General features: G+C 73.3%; 1 protein-coding gene across 1 annotated transcript; it reads right to left on the bottom strand.

Moving 5' to 3' along the window:
• Nucleotides 1–474: 474 nt before the first annotated feature.
• Nucleotides 475–7826, bottom strand: AVPR2 (arginine vasopressin receptor 2). Its single transcript, XM_089770256.1, has 3 exons — nucleotides 7592–7826; nucleotides 2162–2963; nucleotides 475–678 (listed from the first exon to the last, which is right to left on the bottom strand). The coding sequence occupies exons 2-3, from the start codon at nucleotides 2955–2957 to the stop codon at nucleotides 494–496; spliced, it is 981 nt and encodes a 326-aa protein (XP_089626382.1). The 5' UTR covers nucleotides 2958–2963; nucleotides 7592–7826; the 3' UTR covers nucleotides 475–493.
• Nucleotides 7827–15789: the final 7963 nt, after the last annotated feature.

Raw genomic sequence — 15789 nt, 5'->3', positions numbered from 1 at the left:
AGCCCCGCCCCCACTGATCCGCCCCCTCCTGCCCCTGCCCCTGACAGCTCCCCGGCCCCGCCCCCCCTGACTCCGCCCCTGGCAGCTCCCCGGCCCCGCCTCTCAGTACCCCAGCCCCGCCCCCACTGATCCGCCCCCTCCTGACCCTGCCCCTGACAGCTCCCCGGCCCCGCCCCCCTGACCCCGCCCCTGGCAGCTCCCCGGCCCCGCCTCTCAGTACCCCGGCCCCGCCACCTGCTGACCCCGCCCTCAGCGGCTCCCTGGCCCCGCCCCTCAGTACCCCAGCCCCGCCCCCTCCTGGCCCCGCCCCCGGGCGCGGGGGGGGGGGGCCGCAGTGCATTGACCGCCCACCCTGGGGTCCCTTGGCGGCTGCACTGTTCAATGAGCCGCAATCCAAGGGCCCCGCCCGGGCTCTCCCAGCTGGGGGGGGCCCTTTGACCCGCCCCAGCGCCCCCCCCGACAGGCTCCAGGCTCTTTCTCCCCGGCCCTGCTTTTATTGGGGTGATTGCTCGGGGGCCCCCCCAGGGGTGGAGCCGCCTCGCCCGGGCCTGGCGCGGGGCCGGGGGCGCAGCCGGCGGCCCAGCTCCCCCGAGATGCTGCTGCTGAAGGCCCCGTAAATCCAGGGGTTGGTGCAGCTGTTCAGGCTGGCGACTAACATCAGCAGGGTGAAGGCCGGGCCTGGGGGGGAGGGGGGAGGTCAGCTCCTGCTGCTGCCCCCCCACTCGGCCCCCCCAGCCCTGCCAGTCCCCCCACTGCCACCCGCAGCCCCTGCCCCCAGCCCTGCCCCCCCACTCGGCCCCCCCAGCCCTGCCAGTCCCCCCACTGCCACCCGCAGCCCCTGCCCCCCAGCCCTGCCCCCCCACTCGGCCCCCCCAGCCCTGCCAGTCCCCCCACTGCCACCCGCAGCCCCTGCCCCCAGCCCTGCCCCCCCACTCGGCCCCCCCAGCCCTGCCAGTCCCCCCACTGCCACCCACAGCCCCTGCCCCCCAGCCCTGCCCCCCCACTCGGCCCCCCCAGCCCTGCCAGTCCCCCCACTGCCACCCACAGCCCCTGCCCCCCAGCCCTGCCCCCCACTCGGCCCCCCCAGCCCTGCCAGTCCCCCCACTGCCACCCACAGCCCCTGCCCCCCAGCCCTGCCCCCCACTCGGCCCCCCCAGCCCTGCCAGTCCCCCCACTGCCACCCGCAGCCCCTGCCCCCCAGCCCTGCCCCCCCACTCGGCCCCCCCAGCCCTGCCAGTCCCCCCACTGCCACCCGCAGCCCCTGCCCCCAGCCCTGCCCCCCCACTCGGCCCCCCCAGCCCTGCCAGTCCCCCCACTGCCACCCGCAGCCCCTGCCCCCCAGCCCTGCCCTCCCCACTTGGCCCCCCCAGCCCTGTCAGTCTCCCCCACTGTCACCCGCAGCCCCTGCCCCCCAGCCCTGCCCCCCACTCGGCCCCCCCAGCCCTGCCAGTCCCCCCACTGCCACCCGCAGCCCCTGCCCCCAGCCCTGCCCCCCCACTCAGCCCCCCCAGCCCTGTCAGTCTCCCCCACTGCCACCCGCAGCCCCTGCCCCCCAGCCCTGCCCCCCACTCGGCCCCCCCAGCCCTGCCAGTCCCCCCCACTGCCACCCGCAGCCCCTGCCCCCAGCCCTGCCCCCCCACTCAGCCCCCCCAGCCCTGTCAGTCTCCCCCACTGCCACCCGCAGCCCCTACCCCCCAACCCTGCCCCTCCACTCAGCCCCCCCCAGCCCTGCCAGTCCCCCCACTGCCACCCGCAGCCCCTACCCCCAACCCTGCCCCTCCACTTGGCCCCCCAGCCCTGTCAGTCCCCCCACTGCCACCCGCAGCCCCTGCCCCCCACTCAGCCCCCCAGCCCTGCCAGTCCCCCTCACTCCCACCCGCAGCCCCTGCCCCCCAGCCCTGCCCCCCACTCAGCCCCCCACTCAGGCCCCCCAGCCCCGCTCACTCCCACCCGCAGCCCCTACCCCCCAGCCCTGCTGGTCCCCCTCACTTGGCCCCCCCAGTCCCTGCCCCCCAGCCCTGCCGGTGACCCCCACTCTAACCCACAGCCCCTGCCCCCCAGCCCTGCCGGTGACCCCCACTCTAACCCACAGCCCCTGCCCCCCCAGCCCTGCCGGTGCCTCTCCCAACCTGCCTGGGGTGTGTGTGGGGAGGGATCTCACCTTCCACAGGTGCCTGGGGGTCCCAGACGGCCCAGAGCTGGACGCAGAAGTAGGGGGCCCAGCAGAGCACGTAGACAAGCACAACCACCAGCGTCATGCGCAGTGTCTTGGCCACAGCCGCTGACACCCCCCTGCCCGGGGGGCCCCGCCGCAGGCTCCTGGCCACCTCCCGGAAGATGAGGGCCTGGCAGGTGGCGATGAAGAGGGTGGGCAGGGCGAAGACCATCAGGGTGACCCAGGTGACGTAGGCGCGGGCGCCCCAGGGCTCGGCAAAGGTGGCCCAGCAGTCGCTGACGCCCTCGGGCAGCTGCACCTTGGAGAAGATGAGGAGCTGGGGCAGGCTGAGGAGCAGGGCCGATCCCCATGCTGCCACCAGCGGTGCCTTCCAGCTGACCGGGCCCCGCCGGAAGGCCATGGCGGGCCGGCAGATGGCCCGGTGCCTGTCGTAGGTCATGGCCAGGATGACGTAGGAGGAGGCGAACATGGCCACCACCTGCAGGTACTTGATGGCCCGGCACAGGGCGTCGGGGCCCAGGAACCGGTCCGTGACATCCCACAGCAGCTGGGGCAGCACCTGGAAGAGGGCCACGCCCAGGTCGGCCAGGCAGAGGTGACGCATGAAGTGGTGCATGGGGGCGGCGCGGGCCCGGCGCCGGCCCAGCACGCCCAGCAGCAGCCCGTTGCTCAGCGTGGCCAGCAGGAAGATGATGCTCAGGACGGCCACTTCAGCGACGGCCAGGGCCGGCTCCCGGGCGCCTGGGAGGGACGCGTTGGGAGCCAGGGAGCTGTTGGGCATGGTGGGCTGCAGGGAGAGGGCGGGCGTCACGATGCGGAGCAGCTCTGCGCTATGGCTGGGTGACGCAGGGCGCCGCGATGCGCCCTGCCACGCTGCAACACGCCCTGCCACGCTGCAACGCGCCCTGCCACGCAGCAACACGCGCTGCAACACGCCCTGCCACGCTGCAACACGCCCTGCCACGCTGCAACACGCCCTGCCACGCAGCAACACGCGCCGCAACACGCCCTGCCACGCTGCAACACGCCCTGCCATGCAGCAACACGCGCTGCAACATGCCCTGCCACGCTGCAACACGCCCTGCCACGCTGCAACACGCGCTGCAACATGCCCTGCCACACTGCAACACGCCCTGCCACGCTGCAACACGCCCTGCCACGCTGCAACACACCCTGCCACACTGCAACACGCCCTGCCACGCTGCAACACACCCTGCCACGCTGCAACACGCGCTGCAACATGCCCTGCCACACTGCAACACGCCCTGCCACACTGCAACACGCCCTGCCATGCAGCAACACGCACTGCAACACGCCCTGCCACGGTGCAACACGCCCTGCCACGCTGCAACACGCGCTGCAACATGCCCTGCCACACTGCAACACGCCCTGCCACGCTGCAACACGCCCTGCCACGCTGCAACACACCCTGCCACACTGCAACACGCCCTGCCACGCTGCAACACACCCTGCCACGCTGCAACACGCGCTGCAACATGCCCTGCCACACTGCAACACGCCCTGCCACGCTGCAACACGCCCTGCCACACTGCAACACGCCCTGCCACACTGCAACACACCCTGCCACGCTGCAACACGCCCTGCCACACTGCAACACGCCCTGCCACGCTGCAACACGCCCTGCCACGCTGCAACACACCCTGCCACACTGCAACACGCCCTGCCACGCTGCAACACACCCTGCCACACTGCAACACGCCCTGCCACGCTGCAACACGCCCTGCCACACTGCAACACACCCTGCCACACTGCAACACGCCCTGCCACGCTGCAACACGCCCTGCCATGCTGCAACACGCCCTGCCACGCTGCAATACACCCTGCCACACTGCAACACGCCCTGCCACGCTGCAACACGCCCTGCCACGCTGCAATACGCACTGCAACACTGCAACACTCACTGTGACGCACTGCCACACTGCACCGTGTGCTGCAACACGCATGGCAACACAGCTCCGCGAGCAGCACAGCCCCGAGGGCACACACAAGGAACGGCCCAGTGGGACAGCTGGGCAGACCCACACAGCATTGTGAGTCAAGCTGTGCGCTGCAGAGCAGCCAGGCGAACAACACAACTGTGCACGGCTCGGGGACGCCCTGGCAACACACCGCAAAAAGGGCCGAGTGCACACGCAGGACCCCAGCCCTCGCCCCCCTTCACACAGGGAAACTGAGGCACAGGACGGGCAGTGCTTGGCCGCGGCAGGGACTGCAGCACACATCAGGAGCACAAGGCACCTCAAGTTGGGGTGCACGGGAAAGTAGCCCCGGCTCCCAGGGCAGGCCATGTGCTGGCCCTGGCTCCTCACCCCCCCCAGGGGCCTGCCAATCACCTGGGGCCTGGGAGGTCCCGGCTCCTGGGGGGGACACTGGGGAACCATGGCGTTCACCCCTGGGCAGGCCGCAGCCCCCCCCCTTTCCATGGGGAAGCTGAGGCACAGGAAGGGCAAATACTTTGGCCACAGTCAACCAGCCTGGGACAGAACCCAGGAGTCTGAGCTCTGCCCCCTGGGTTTCTTGGCTCCCCACCCAGCCCTGCAGCCCCTCGGCCTCTGCCTCCCACTCTGCGGAGACTCCTGGTTCCGGGAGGCGGCAGGGCTTGAGTTCTCTCCCGGCTGGGGGCGGGTAGTGGGGTCTAGTGGTTAGAGCGGTGGGGGGAGCCGGACTCCTGGGGTCTCTCCCGGCTGGGGGCGGGCAGTGGGGTCTAGTGGTTAGAGCCGTGGGGGGAGCCGGACTCCTGGGGTCTCTCCCGGCTGGGGGCGGGCAGTGGGGTCTAGTGGTTAGAGCGGTGGGGGGAGCCGGACTCCTGGGGTCTCTCCCGGCTGGGGGCGGGCAGTGGGGTCTAGTGGTTAGAGCGGTGGGGGGAGCCGGACTCCTGGGGTCTCTCCCGGCTGGGGGCGGGCAGTGGGGTCTAGTGGTTAGAGCGGTGGGGGGAGCCGGACGCCCGGGGTCTCTCCCGGCTGGGGGCGGGCAGTGGGGTCTAGTGGTTAGAGCGGTGGGGGGAGCCGGACGCCCGGGGTCTCTCCCGGCTGGGGGCGGGCAGTGGGGTCTAGTGGTTAGGGCGGTGGGGGGAGCCGGACGCCCGGGGTCTCTCCCGGCTGGGGGCGGGCAGTGGGGTCTAGTGGTTAGAGCGGTGGGGGGAGCCGGACTCCTGGGGTCTCTCCCGGCTGGGGGCGGGCAGTGGGGTCTAGTGGTTAGAGCGGTGGGGGGAGCCGGACGCCCGGGGTCTCTCCCGGCTGGGGGCGGGCAGTGGGGTCTAGTGGTTAGAGCGGTGGGGGGAGCCGGACTCCTGGGGTCTCTCCCGGCTGGGGGCGGGCAGTGGGGGTCTAGTGGTTAGAGCGGTGGGGGGAGCCGGACGCCCGGGGTCTCTCCCGGCTGGGGGCGGGCAGTGGGGTCTAGTGGTTAGAGCGGTGGGGGGAGCCGGACGCCCGGGGTCTCTCCCGGCTGGGGGCGGGCAGTGGGGTCTAGTGGTTAGGGCGGTGGGGGGAGCCGGACGCCCGGGGTCTCTCCCGGCTGGGGGCGGGCAGTGGGGTCTAGTGGTTAGAGCGGTGGGGGGAGCCGGACTCCTGGGGTCTCTCCCGGCTGGGGGCGGGCAGTGGGGTCTAGTGGTTAGAGCGGTGGGGGGAGCCGGACGCCCGGGGTCTCTCCCGGCTGGGGGCGGGCAGTGGGGTCTAGTGGTTAGGGCGGTGGGGGGAGCCGGACGCCCGGGGTCTCTCCCGGCTGGGGGCGGGCAGTGAGGTCTAGTGGTTAGAGCGGTGGGGGGAGCCGGACTCCTGGGGTCTCTCCCGGCTGGGGGCGGGCAGTGGGGTCTAGTGGTTAGAGCGGTGGGGGGAGCCGGACGCCCGGGGTCTCTCCCGGCTGGGGGCGGGCAGTGGGGTCTAGTGGTTAGGGCGGTGGGGGGAGCCGGACGCCCGGGGTCTCTCCCGGCTGGGGGCGGGCAGTGAGGTCTAGTGGTTAGAGCGGTGGGGGGAGCCGGACTCCTGGGGTCTCTCCCGGCTGGGAGCGGGCAGTGGGGTCTAGTGGTTAGAGCGGTGGGGGGAGCCGGACTCCTGGGGTCTCTCCCGGCTGGGGGCGGGCAGTGGGGTCTAGTGGTTAGAGCGGTGGGGGGAGCCGGACGCCCGGGGTCTCTCCCGGCTGGGGGCGGGCAGTGGGGTCTAGTGGTTAGGGCGGTGGGGGGAGCCGGACGCCCGGGGTCTCTCCCGGCTGGGGGCGGGCAGTGAGGTCTAGTGGTTAGAGCGGTGGGGGGAGCCGGACTCCTGGGGTCTCTCCCGGCTGGGAGCGGGCAGTGCGGTCTAGTGGTTAGAGCGGTGGGGGGAGCCGGACGCCCGGGGTGTCTCCCGGCTGGGGGCGGGCAGTGGGGTCTAGTGGTTAGAGCGGTGGGGGGAGCCGGACTCCTGGGGTCTCTCCCGGCTGGGGGCGGGCAGTGGGGTCTAGTGGTTAGAGCGGTGGGGGGAGCCGGACGCCCGGGGTCTCTCCCGGCTGGGGGCGGGCAGTGGGGTCTAGTGGTTAGGGCGGTGGGGGGAGCCGGACGCCCGGGGTCTCTCCCGGCTGGGGGCGGGCAGTGAGGTCTAGTGGTTAGAGCGGTGGGGGGAGCCGGACTCCTGGGGTCTCTCCCGGCTGGGAGCGGGCAGTGGGGTCTAGTGGTTAGAGCGGTGGGGGGAGCCGGACGCCCGGGGTGTCTCCCGGCTGGGGGCGGGCAGTGGGGTCTAGTGGTTAGAGCGGTGGGGGGAGCCGGACTCCTGGGGTCTCTCCCGGCTGGGGGCGGGCAGTGGGGTCTAGTGGTTAGAGCGGTGGGGGGAGCCGGACGCCCGGGGTCTCTCCCGGCTGGGGGCGGGCAGTGGGGTCTAGTGGTTAGAGCGGTGGGGGGAGCCGGACTCCTGGGGTCTCTCCCGGCTGGGGGCGGGCAGTGGGGTCTAGTGGTTAGAGCGGTGGGGGGAGCCGGACGCCCGGGGTCTCTCCCGGCTGGGGGCGGGCAGTGGGGTCTAGTGGTTAGAGCGGTGGGGGGAGCCGGACTCCTGGGGTCTCTCCCGGCTGGGGGCGGGCAGTGGGGTCTAGTGGTTAGAGCGGTGGGGGGAGCCGGACGCCCGGGGTGTCTCCCGGCTGGGGGCGGGCAGTGGGGTCTAGTGGTTAGAGCGGTGGGGGGAGCCGGACTCCTGGGGTCTCTCCCGGCTGGGGGCGGGCAGTGGGGTCTAGTGGTTAGAGCGGTGGGGGGAGCCGGACGCCCGGGGTCTCTCCCGGCTGGGGGCGGGCAGTGGGGTCTAGTGGTTAGAGCGGTGGGGGGAGCCGGACTCCTGGGGTCTCTCCCGGCTGGGGGCGGGCAGTGGGGTCTAGTGGTTAGGGCGGTGGGGGGAGCCGGACGCCCGGGGTGTCTCTATGGGGAGGGGCCGCACCTACCTTCTCACAGAGGGTCTGGGACCCCCCTGCCCGCTGGCCTGGCTCTTTCCGTAGCCCCCCCCTTTCCTGGAGAGAGGGCAGCTCCCGGCCGAGGTTGCGGCTGGGGAGGGGAGGGGCAGAGTGGGGGCGGGGCAGGTCCCCGGCTGGACCCCCCCCCCGAAGGCAGGTCCCTGGAGCCCGGCCAGCAGACAGAACGACCCCCCCCGGGCGGTGGCTGGTGGTCACTGCCCGCCCCCCTCCCCGAGCCGGAGGGAGCCCAGGAGCCCGGCTCCCAGCCCCCCCTTTGCCCCCCCGGAGACGTGGGGCGTTTGCAACCCCCCCGCAGGAATTCAGCCCCCCCCCGCACCCTGTGCGTCAGACAACGCCTCATTAGTCCGGCCTGCGGGGCCGATGCTATCGGGCCGGTCCGGGGGGGGGGGGGGGGGGGCTGCAGCAGGCCAGGGAGAGGGGGGTTGGGGGGGGCTGGTATTTCCTGACCTGAGCAGCAGGAATTGACATACAACCCCTCCCCCCCGCCCACAGCTAATTTTTGGACTCCCACCAAATCCGGCCCCCCCCCCCACACCCCGCCCGTGCCTGGGGGGGTCGGGCACTTCACGGGCCTGAGCTGGTGACGTGGGAGGCGGGTTATTACTGTAGGGTCGCTGAGGTGACCCCCACATGGGGGCACAAGCCTGAATTCATGAGATGCTCCCCCGCGGTGGGGGGAGCCGGACTCCTGGGGTCTCTCCCGGCTGGGGGCGGGCAGTGGGGTCTAGTGGTTAGAGCGGTGGGGGGAGCCGGACGCCCGGGGTCTCTCCCGGCTGGGGGCGGGCAGTGGGGTCTAGTGGTTAGAGCGGTGGGGGGAGCCGGACGCCTGGGGTCTCTCCCGGCTGGGGGCGGGCAGTGGGGTCTAGTGGTTAGAGCGGTGGGGGGAGCCGGACTCCTGGGGTCTCTCCCGGCTGGGGGCGGGCAGTGGGGTCTAGTAGTTAGAGCGGTGGGGGGAGCCGGACTCCCGGGGTCTCTCCCGGCTGGGGGCGGGCAGTGGGGGTCTAGTGGTTAGAGCGGTGGGGGGAGCCGGACGCCCGGGGTCTCTCCCGGCTGGGGGCGGGCAGTGGGGTCTAGTGGTTAGAGCGGTGGGGGGAGCCGGACTCCTGGGGTCTCTCCCGGCTGGGGGCGGGCAGTGGGGTCTAGTGGTTAGAGCGGTGGGGGGAGCCGGACGCCCGGGGTCTCTCCCGGCTGGGGGCGGGCAGTGGGGTCTAGTGGTTAGAGCGGTGGGGGGAGCCGGACTCCTGGGGTCTCTCCCGGCTGGGGGCGGGCAGTGGGGTCTAGTGGTTAGAGCGGTGGGGGGAGCCGGACTCCTGGGGTCTCTCCCGGCTGGGAGCGCCCCTGTGAGCCTGGGCGGCCGGGAAGCGACGGGGGCTGGGGAGATGAGACTGTGAGGAAAGGGGAGTTTGGGGGTTCGGGGGGCTGCATGCAGGGGAGGCTAAGGGGGCGCTTTGGGGGGCTGCATGGGGGGTGGGGAAGTGGGGAGTTTGGGGGTTCGGGGGGCTGCATGAGGGGGGTGGGGAAGTGGGGAGTTTGGAGGTTTGGGGGGCTGCATGCGGGGGGTGGGGAAGTGGGGAGTTTGGGGGTTCGGGGGGCTGCATGCAGGGGAGGCTAAGGGGGCGATTTGGGGGTTCGGGGGGCTGCATGCAGGGGAGGCTAAGGGGGCGCTGTGGGGGTTCGGGGGGCTGCATGCAGGGGAGGCTAAGGGGGCGATTTGGGGGTTCGGGGGGCTGCATGCAGGGGAGGCTAAGGGGGCGCTGTGGGGGTTCGGGGGGCTGCATGCAGGGGAGGCTAAGGGGGCGCTTTGGGGGTTCGGGGGGCTGCATGCAGGGGAGGCTAAGGGGGCGCTTTGGGGGTTCAGGGGGCTGCATGCAGGGGAGGCTAAGGGGGCGATTTGGGGGTTCGGGGGGCTGCATGCAGGGGAGGCTAAGGGGGCGATTTGGGGGTTCAGGGGGCTGCATGCAGGGGAGGCTAAGGGGGCGCTTTGGGGGTTCGGGGGGCTGCATGCAGGGGAGGCTAAGGGGGCGATTTGGGGGTTCGGGGGGCTGCATGCAGGGGAGGCTAAGGGGGCGCTTTGGGGGTTCGGGGGGCTGCATGCAGGGGAGGCTAAGGGGGCGCTTTGGGGGTTCGGGGGGCTGCATGCAGGGGAGGCTAAGGGGGCGATTTGGGGGTTCGGGGGGCTGCATGCAGGGGAGGCTAAGGGGGCGATTTGGGGGTTCAGGGGGCTGCATGCAGGGGAGGCTAAGGGGGCGCTTTGGGGGTTCGGGGGGCTGCATGCAGGGGAGGCTAAGGGGGCGCTTTGGGGGTTCAGGGGGCTGCATGCAGGGGAGGCTAAGGGGGCGATTTGGGGGTTCGGGGGGCTGCATGCAGGGGAGGCTAAGGGGGCGCTTTGGGGGTTCAGGGGGCTGCATGCAGGGGAGGCTAAGGGGGCGATTTGGGGGTTCGGGGGGCTGCATGCAGGGGAGGCTAAGGGGGCGCTTTGGGGGTTTGGGGGGCTGCATGCGGGGGGTGGGGAAGTGGGGAGTTTGGGGGTTCACGGGGCTGCATGCAGGGGAGGCTAAGGGGGCGCTTTGGGGGTTCGGGGGGCTGCATGCAGGGGAGGCTAAGGGGGCGCTGTGGGGGTTCGGGGGGCTGCATGCAGGGGAGGCTAAGGGGGCGCTGTGGGGGTTCGGGGGGCTGCATGCAGGGGAGGCTAAGGGGGCGCTGTGGGGGTTCGGGGGGCTGCATGCAGGGGAGGCTAAGGGGGCGATTTGGGGGTTCGGGGGGCTGCATGCAGGGGAGGCTAAGGGGGCGATTTGGGGGTTCGGGGGGCTGCATGCAGGGGAGGCTAAGGGGGCGCTGTGGGGGTTCGGGGGGCTGCATGCAGGGGAGGCTAAGGGGGCGCTTTGGGGGTTCAGGGGGCTGCATGCAGGGGAGGCTAAGGGGGCGCTTTGGGGGTTCAGGGGGCTGCATGCGGGGGAGGCTAAGGGGGCGCTGTGGGGGTTCGGGGGGCTGCATGCAGGGGAGGCTAAGGGGGCGCTTTGGGGGGCTGCATGCGGGGGGTGGGGAAGTGGGGAGCTTGGGGGTTCGGGGGGCTGCACACAGGGGAGGCTAAGGGGGCGCTTTGGGGGGCTGCATGCGGGGGGTGGGGAAGTGGGGAGTTTGGGGGTTCAGGGGGCTGCACACAGGGGGTCTCAGTGCCCGGCTGTTCCTGGTCAGTGTGACAAGGGGGGGATCTATCCTGCAGAGAACAGCCCAGAACGGGACCCGGCGTCTGGTGCCCCGGCCCCGCTGGGAGGACACGGCCGGCTCCGGCCAGACGCCAGACAAGGGGGCGCCCAGCCCAGCGAGAGGAGGGGAGAAGAGGGGCCCAGGCGACCCCCTTAGCTGCAGAGACGCTGGGGGGGGGCTGCAGGGGACACGCGGACGTGGGGGGCCGGGGCGACTGGCCCCATAACCCCTCCTGCTGGGCGCCGGCCGGGAGCCGCTCTGGGCTGAGCAGGGGGGGACCCCGGGGGGCTCACGGCGGAGGAGCCGGCTGGAGGCCCGGAGAGGCGCCGTCCCAGAAGGGGGGCGGACCCCCCAGGTGGCAGTGGGGCCCCAGAGAGGATTGCGGCGCTGGAGGGGCTCCCTGGGGGGGGTCCTGCCTGGGAGAGACCGGCCGAGCCTGAACAGGACCTGTGAGCCGGGGGGGGGGGGGGAGACGGGACTTGTGACCCGGGGGGACTGGAGAGACGGGACCCTGTGACCCGGGGGGGGCTGGGGAGACGGGACCTTGTGACCCAGGGGGGACTGGAGAGACGGGACCCTGTGACCCGGGGGGGGGGACTGGGGAGACGGGACCCTGTGACCCGGGGGGACTGGGGAGACGGGACCCTGTGACCCGGGGGGGGGGACTGGGGAGACGGGACCCTGTGACCCGGGGGGGGGACTGGAGAGACGGGACCCTGTGACCCGGGGGGGGGGACTGGGGAGACGGGACCCTGTGACCCGGGGGGGGGACTGGAGAGACGGGACCCTGTGACCCGGGGGGGGGCTGGGGGGGGGACCTTGTGACCCCGGGGGGACTGGAGAGACGGGACCCTGTGACCCGGGGGGGGGACTGGGGAGACGGGACCCTGTGACCCGGGGGGGGGGACTGGGGAGACGGGACCCTGTGACCCGGGGGGGGGACTGGAGAGACGGGACCCTGTGACCCGGGGGGGGGGACTGGGGAGACGGGACCCTGTGACCCGGGGGGGGGGACTGGGGAGACGGGACCTTGTGACCCGGGGGGGGGACTGGAGAGACGGGACCCTGTGACCCGGGGGGGGGGCTGGGGAGACGGGACCTTGTGACCCGGGGGGGGGACTGGAGAGACGGGACCCTGTGACCCGGGGGGGGGGACTGGGGAGACGGGACCCTGTGACCCGGGGGGGGGGACTGGGGAGACGGGACCCTGTGACCCGGGGGGGGACTGGAGAGACGGGACCCTGTGACCCGGGGGGGGGGGGACTGGGGAGACGGGACCCTGTGACCCGGGGGGGACTGGGGAGACGGGACCCTGTGACCCGGGGGGGGGACTGGAGAGACGGGACCCTGTGACCCGGGGGGGGGGGACTGGGGAGACGGGACCTTGTGACCCGACTGGAGAGACGGGACCCTGTGACCCGGGGGGGGGGGGGACTGGGGAGACGGGACCCTGTGACCCGGGGGGGGGACTGGAGAGACGGGACCCTGTGACCCGGGGGGGGGGACTGGGGAGACGGGACCCTGTGACCCGGGGGGGGGGACTGGGGAGACGGGACCCTGTGACCCGGGGGGGGGACTGGAGAGACGGGACCCTGTGACCCGGGGGGGGGGACTGGGGAGACGGGACCCTGTGACCCGGGGGGGGACTGGAGAGACGGGACCCTGTGACCCGGGGGGGGGGCTGGGGAGACGGTACCTTGTGACCCGGGGGGACTGGAGAGACGGGACCCTGTGACCCGGGGGGGGGACTGGGGAGACGGGACCCTGTGACCCGCGGGGGGGGGGGACTGGAGAGACGGGACCCTGTGACCCGGGGGGGGGGGGGCTGGGGAGACGGGACCCTGTGACCCGAGGTGGGGGGGGGGGCTCGGGAGACGGGACCTTGTGACCCGGGGGGGACTGGGGAGACGGGACCCTGTGACCCGGGGGGGGGGGCTCGGGAGACGGGACCTTGTGACCCGGGGGGACTGGGGAGACGGGACCCTGTGACCCGCGGGGGGGCTGGAGAGACGGGACCCTGTGACCCGGGGGGGGGGCTGGGGAGACGGGACCTTGTGACCCGGGGGGGACTGGAGAGACGGGACCCTGTGACCCGGGGGGGGGGACTGGGGAGACGGGACCCTGTGACCCGGGGGGGGGGACTGGGGAGACGGGACCCTGTGACCCGGGGGGACTGGGGAGACGGGACCCTGTGACCCGGGGGGGGGACTGGAGAGACGGGACCCTGTGACCCGGGGGGGGGGACTGGGGAGACGGGACCCTGTGACCCGGGGGGGGGGACTGGGGAGACGGGACCCTGTGACCCGGGGGGGGGGACTGGAGAGACGGGACCCTGTGACCCGGGGGGGGGGGACTGGGGAGACGGGACCTTGTGACCCGGGGGGAGGACTGGGGAGACGGGACCCTGTGACCCGGGGGGGGGACTGGAGAGACGGGACCCTGTGACCCGGGGGGGGGGGGACTGGGGAGACGGGACCTTGTGACCCGGGGGGGGGACTGGAGAGACGGGACCCTGTGACCCGGGGGGGGGGGGACTGGGGAGACGGGACCCTGTGACCCGGGGGGGGGACTGGAGAGACGGGACCCTGTGACCCGGGGGGGGGGACTGGGGAGACGGGACCCTGTGACCCGGGGGGGGGACTGGGGAGACGGGACCCTGTGACCCGGGGGGGGGACTGGAGAGACGGGACCCTGTGACCCGGGGGGGGGGACTGGGGAGACGGGACCCTGTGACCCGGGGGGGGACTGGAGAGACGGGACCCTGTGACCCGGGGGGGGGCTGGGGAGACGGTACCTTGTGACCCAGGGGGACTGGAGAGACGGGACCCTGTGACCCGGGGGGGGGACTGGGGAGACGGGACCCTGTGACCCGCGGGGGGGGGGGGACTGGAGAGACGGGACCCTGTGACCCGGGGGGGGGGGCTGGGGAGACGGGACCCTGTGACCCGAGGTGGGGGGGGGGGCTCGGGAGACGGGACCTTGTGACCCGGGGGGACTGGGGAGACGGGACCCTGTGACCCGGGGGGGGGGCTCGGGAGACGGGACCTTGTGACCCGGGGGGACTGGGGAGACGGGACCCTGTGACCCGCGGGGGGGGGACTGGAGAGACGGGACCCTGTGACCCGGGGGGGGGATGGGGAGACGGGACCCTGTGACCCGAGGTGGGGGGGGCTCGGGAGACGGGACCTTGTGACCGGGGGGGGGGGACTGGGGAGACGGGACCCTGTGAACCGGGGGGGGGGCTCGGGAGACGGGACCCTGTGACCCGAGGTGGGGGGGGGCTCGGGAGACGGGACCTTGTGACCCGGGGGGGGGGACTGGAGAGACGGGACCCTGTGACGGGCGGGGGGTGGCTGGAGAGACGGAACCCTGTGACCCGGGGGGTGCTCGGGAGACGGGACCCTGTGACCCGGGGGGGGCTCGGGAGACGGGACCCTGTGACCCGGGGGGTGGCTGGAGAGACGGGACCCTGTGACTGGAGGGGCCCGGGGGGGGGGATCCGGGAGACGGGACCCTGTGACCCGGGGGGGGCTCGGGAGACGGGACCCTGTGACCCGGGAGACGGGACCCTGTGACCCGGGGGGGGCTCGGGAGACGGGACCCTGTGACCCGGGGGGTGGCTGGAGAGACGGGACCCTGTGACGGGCGGGGGTGGCTGGAGAGACGTGACCCGGGGGGGGGGGGGGGCTCGGGAGACGGGACCCTGTGACCCGGGGGGGGGGGCTCGGGAGACGGGACCCTGTGACCCGGGAGACGGGACCTTGTGACGGGCGGGGGTGGCTGGAGAGACGTGACCCGGGGGGGGTGGCTGGAGAGACGTGACCCGGGGGGGGGGGGGGCTCGGGAGACGGGACCCTGTGACCCGGGGGGGGGGGGGCTCGGGAGACGGGACCCTGTGACCCGGGAGACGGGACCTTGTGACGGGCGGGGGTGGCTGGAGAGACGTGACCCGGGGGGGGGGGCTCGGGAGACGGGACCCTGTGACCCGGGGGGGGCTCGGGAGACGGGACCCTGTGACCCGGGAGACGGGACCCTGTGACCCGGGGGGGGCTCGGGAGACGGGACCCTGTGACCCGGGAGACGGGACCCTGTGACCCGGGGGGGGCTCGGGAGACGGGACCCTGTGACCCGGGGGGTGGCTGGAGAGACGGGACCCTGTGACGGGCGGGGGTGGCTGGAGAGACGTGACCCGGGGGGGGGGGCTCGGGAGACGGGACCCTGTGACCCGGGGGGGGGGGGCTCGGGAGACGGGACCCTGTGACCCGGGGGGTGGCTGGAGAGACGGGACCCTGTGACGGGGGGGGGCCCTGCCGGGAGCTCGCGGAGAGAAAAGGCGGGAGGCAGCGCCCCAAAGGGTACAAAGGCTGCACTTTATTCACCCCTAGGCCCGGGACCCAGCGTCCGGCAGACCCTGCCCCCCCCCCGTGGGGGGCCAGTGCGCAGATGGGACGCGACACAAGGAATCAGGGGGGCAGTGTATTGCAGCTTCGGGGGGCTGGTGGTGCGGGGGGGTTGGGCCATTGGTGGGGTCAGGTAAGGTATGTGGGGGTGCTCGGGGAAACAGGGGGCTGCGAGAGTGTGGGCGTCTCTCAGGGGCGCTTTGGGGGAGTTCAGGGATTTGGGGGCCAGGGGGATGCGGGGTGCTGTGGAGGCAGTTCAGGGGCTGTGTGGGGGAGTTCAGGGATTTGGGGGTCGGGGGGATGCGGGGGCGCTCAGGGGCGCCGTGGGGGAGTTCAGGGATGTGGGGGCCAGGGGGATGCGGGGGCATTGGGGGAGTTCGGGGATGTGGGGGTCAAGGGGATGTGGGGGCGCTCGAGGGCGCCGTGGGGAAGGTCAGGGATGCGGGGGTCAGGAGGATGCGGGGGCGCTCAGGGGCTCCATGGGGGAGATCGGAGATGTGGGGGTCAGGGGAATGTGGGGGCGCTCAGGGGCGCCGTGGGGGAGTTCGGGGATGTGGGGGC

The sequence above is a fragment of the Pelodiscus sinensis genome, chromosome 18 (genome assembly GCF_052426305.1).
Source record: "Pelodiscus sinensis isolate ZL-2025 chromosome 18, ASM5242630v1, whole genome shotgun sequence".
NCBI lineage: Eukaryota > Metazoa > Chordata > Testudines > Trionychidae > Pelodiscus > Pelodiscus sinensis.
Note: the sequence above shows the minus strand (reverse complement) of the source record. Positions and strands in the feature narration are given on the sequence as shown.

Coding starts and splice junctions, on each gene's coding strand:
- AVPR2 (XM_089770256.1), bottom strand. CDS start 2,957: ATGCCCAACAGCTCCCTGGCTCCCAACGCGTCCCTCCCAGGCGCCCGG. Junction 679..2,161: donor CCCCCAGGCACCTGTGGAAG/GTGAGATCCCTC, acceptor CCTCCCCCCCAG/GCCCGGCCTTCACCCTGCTG.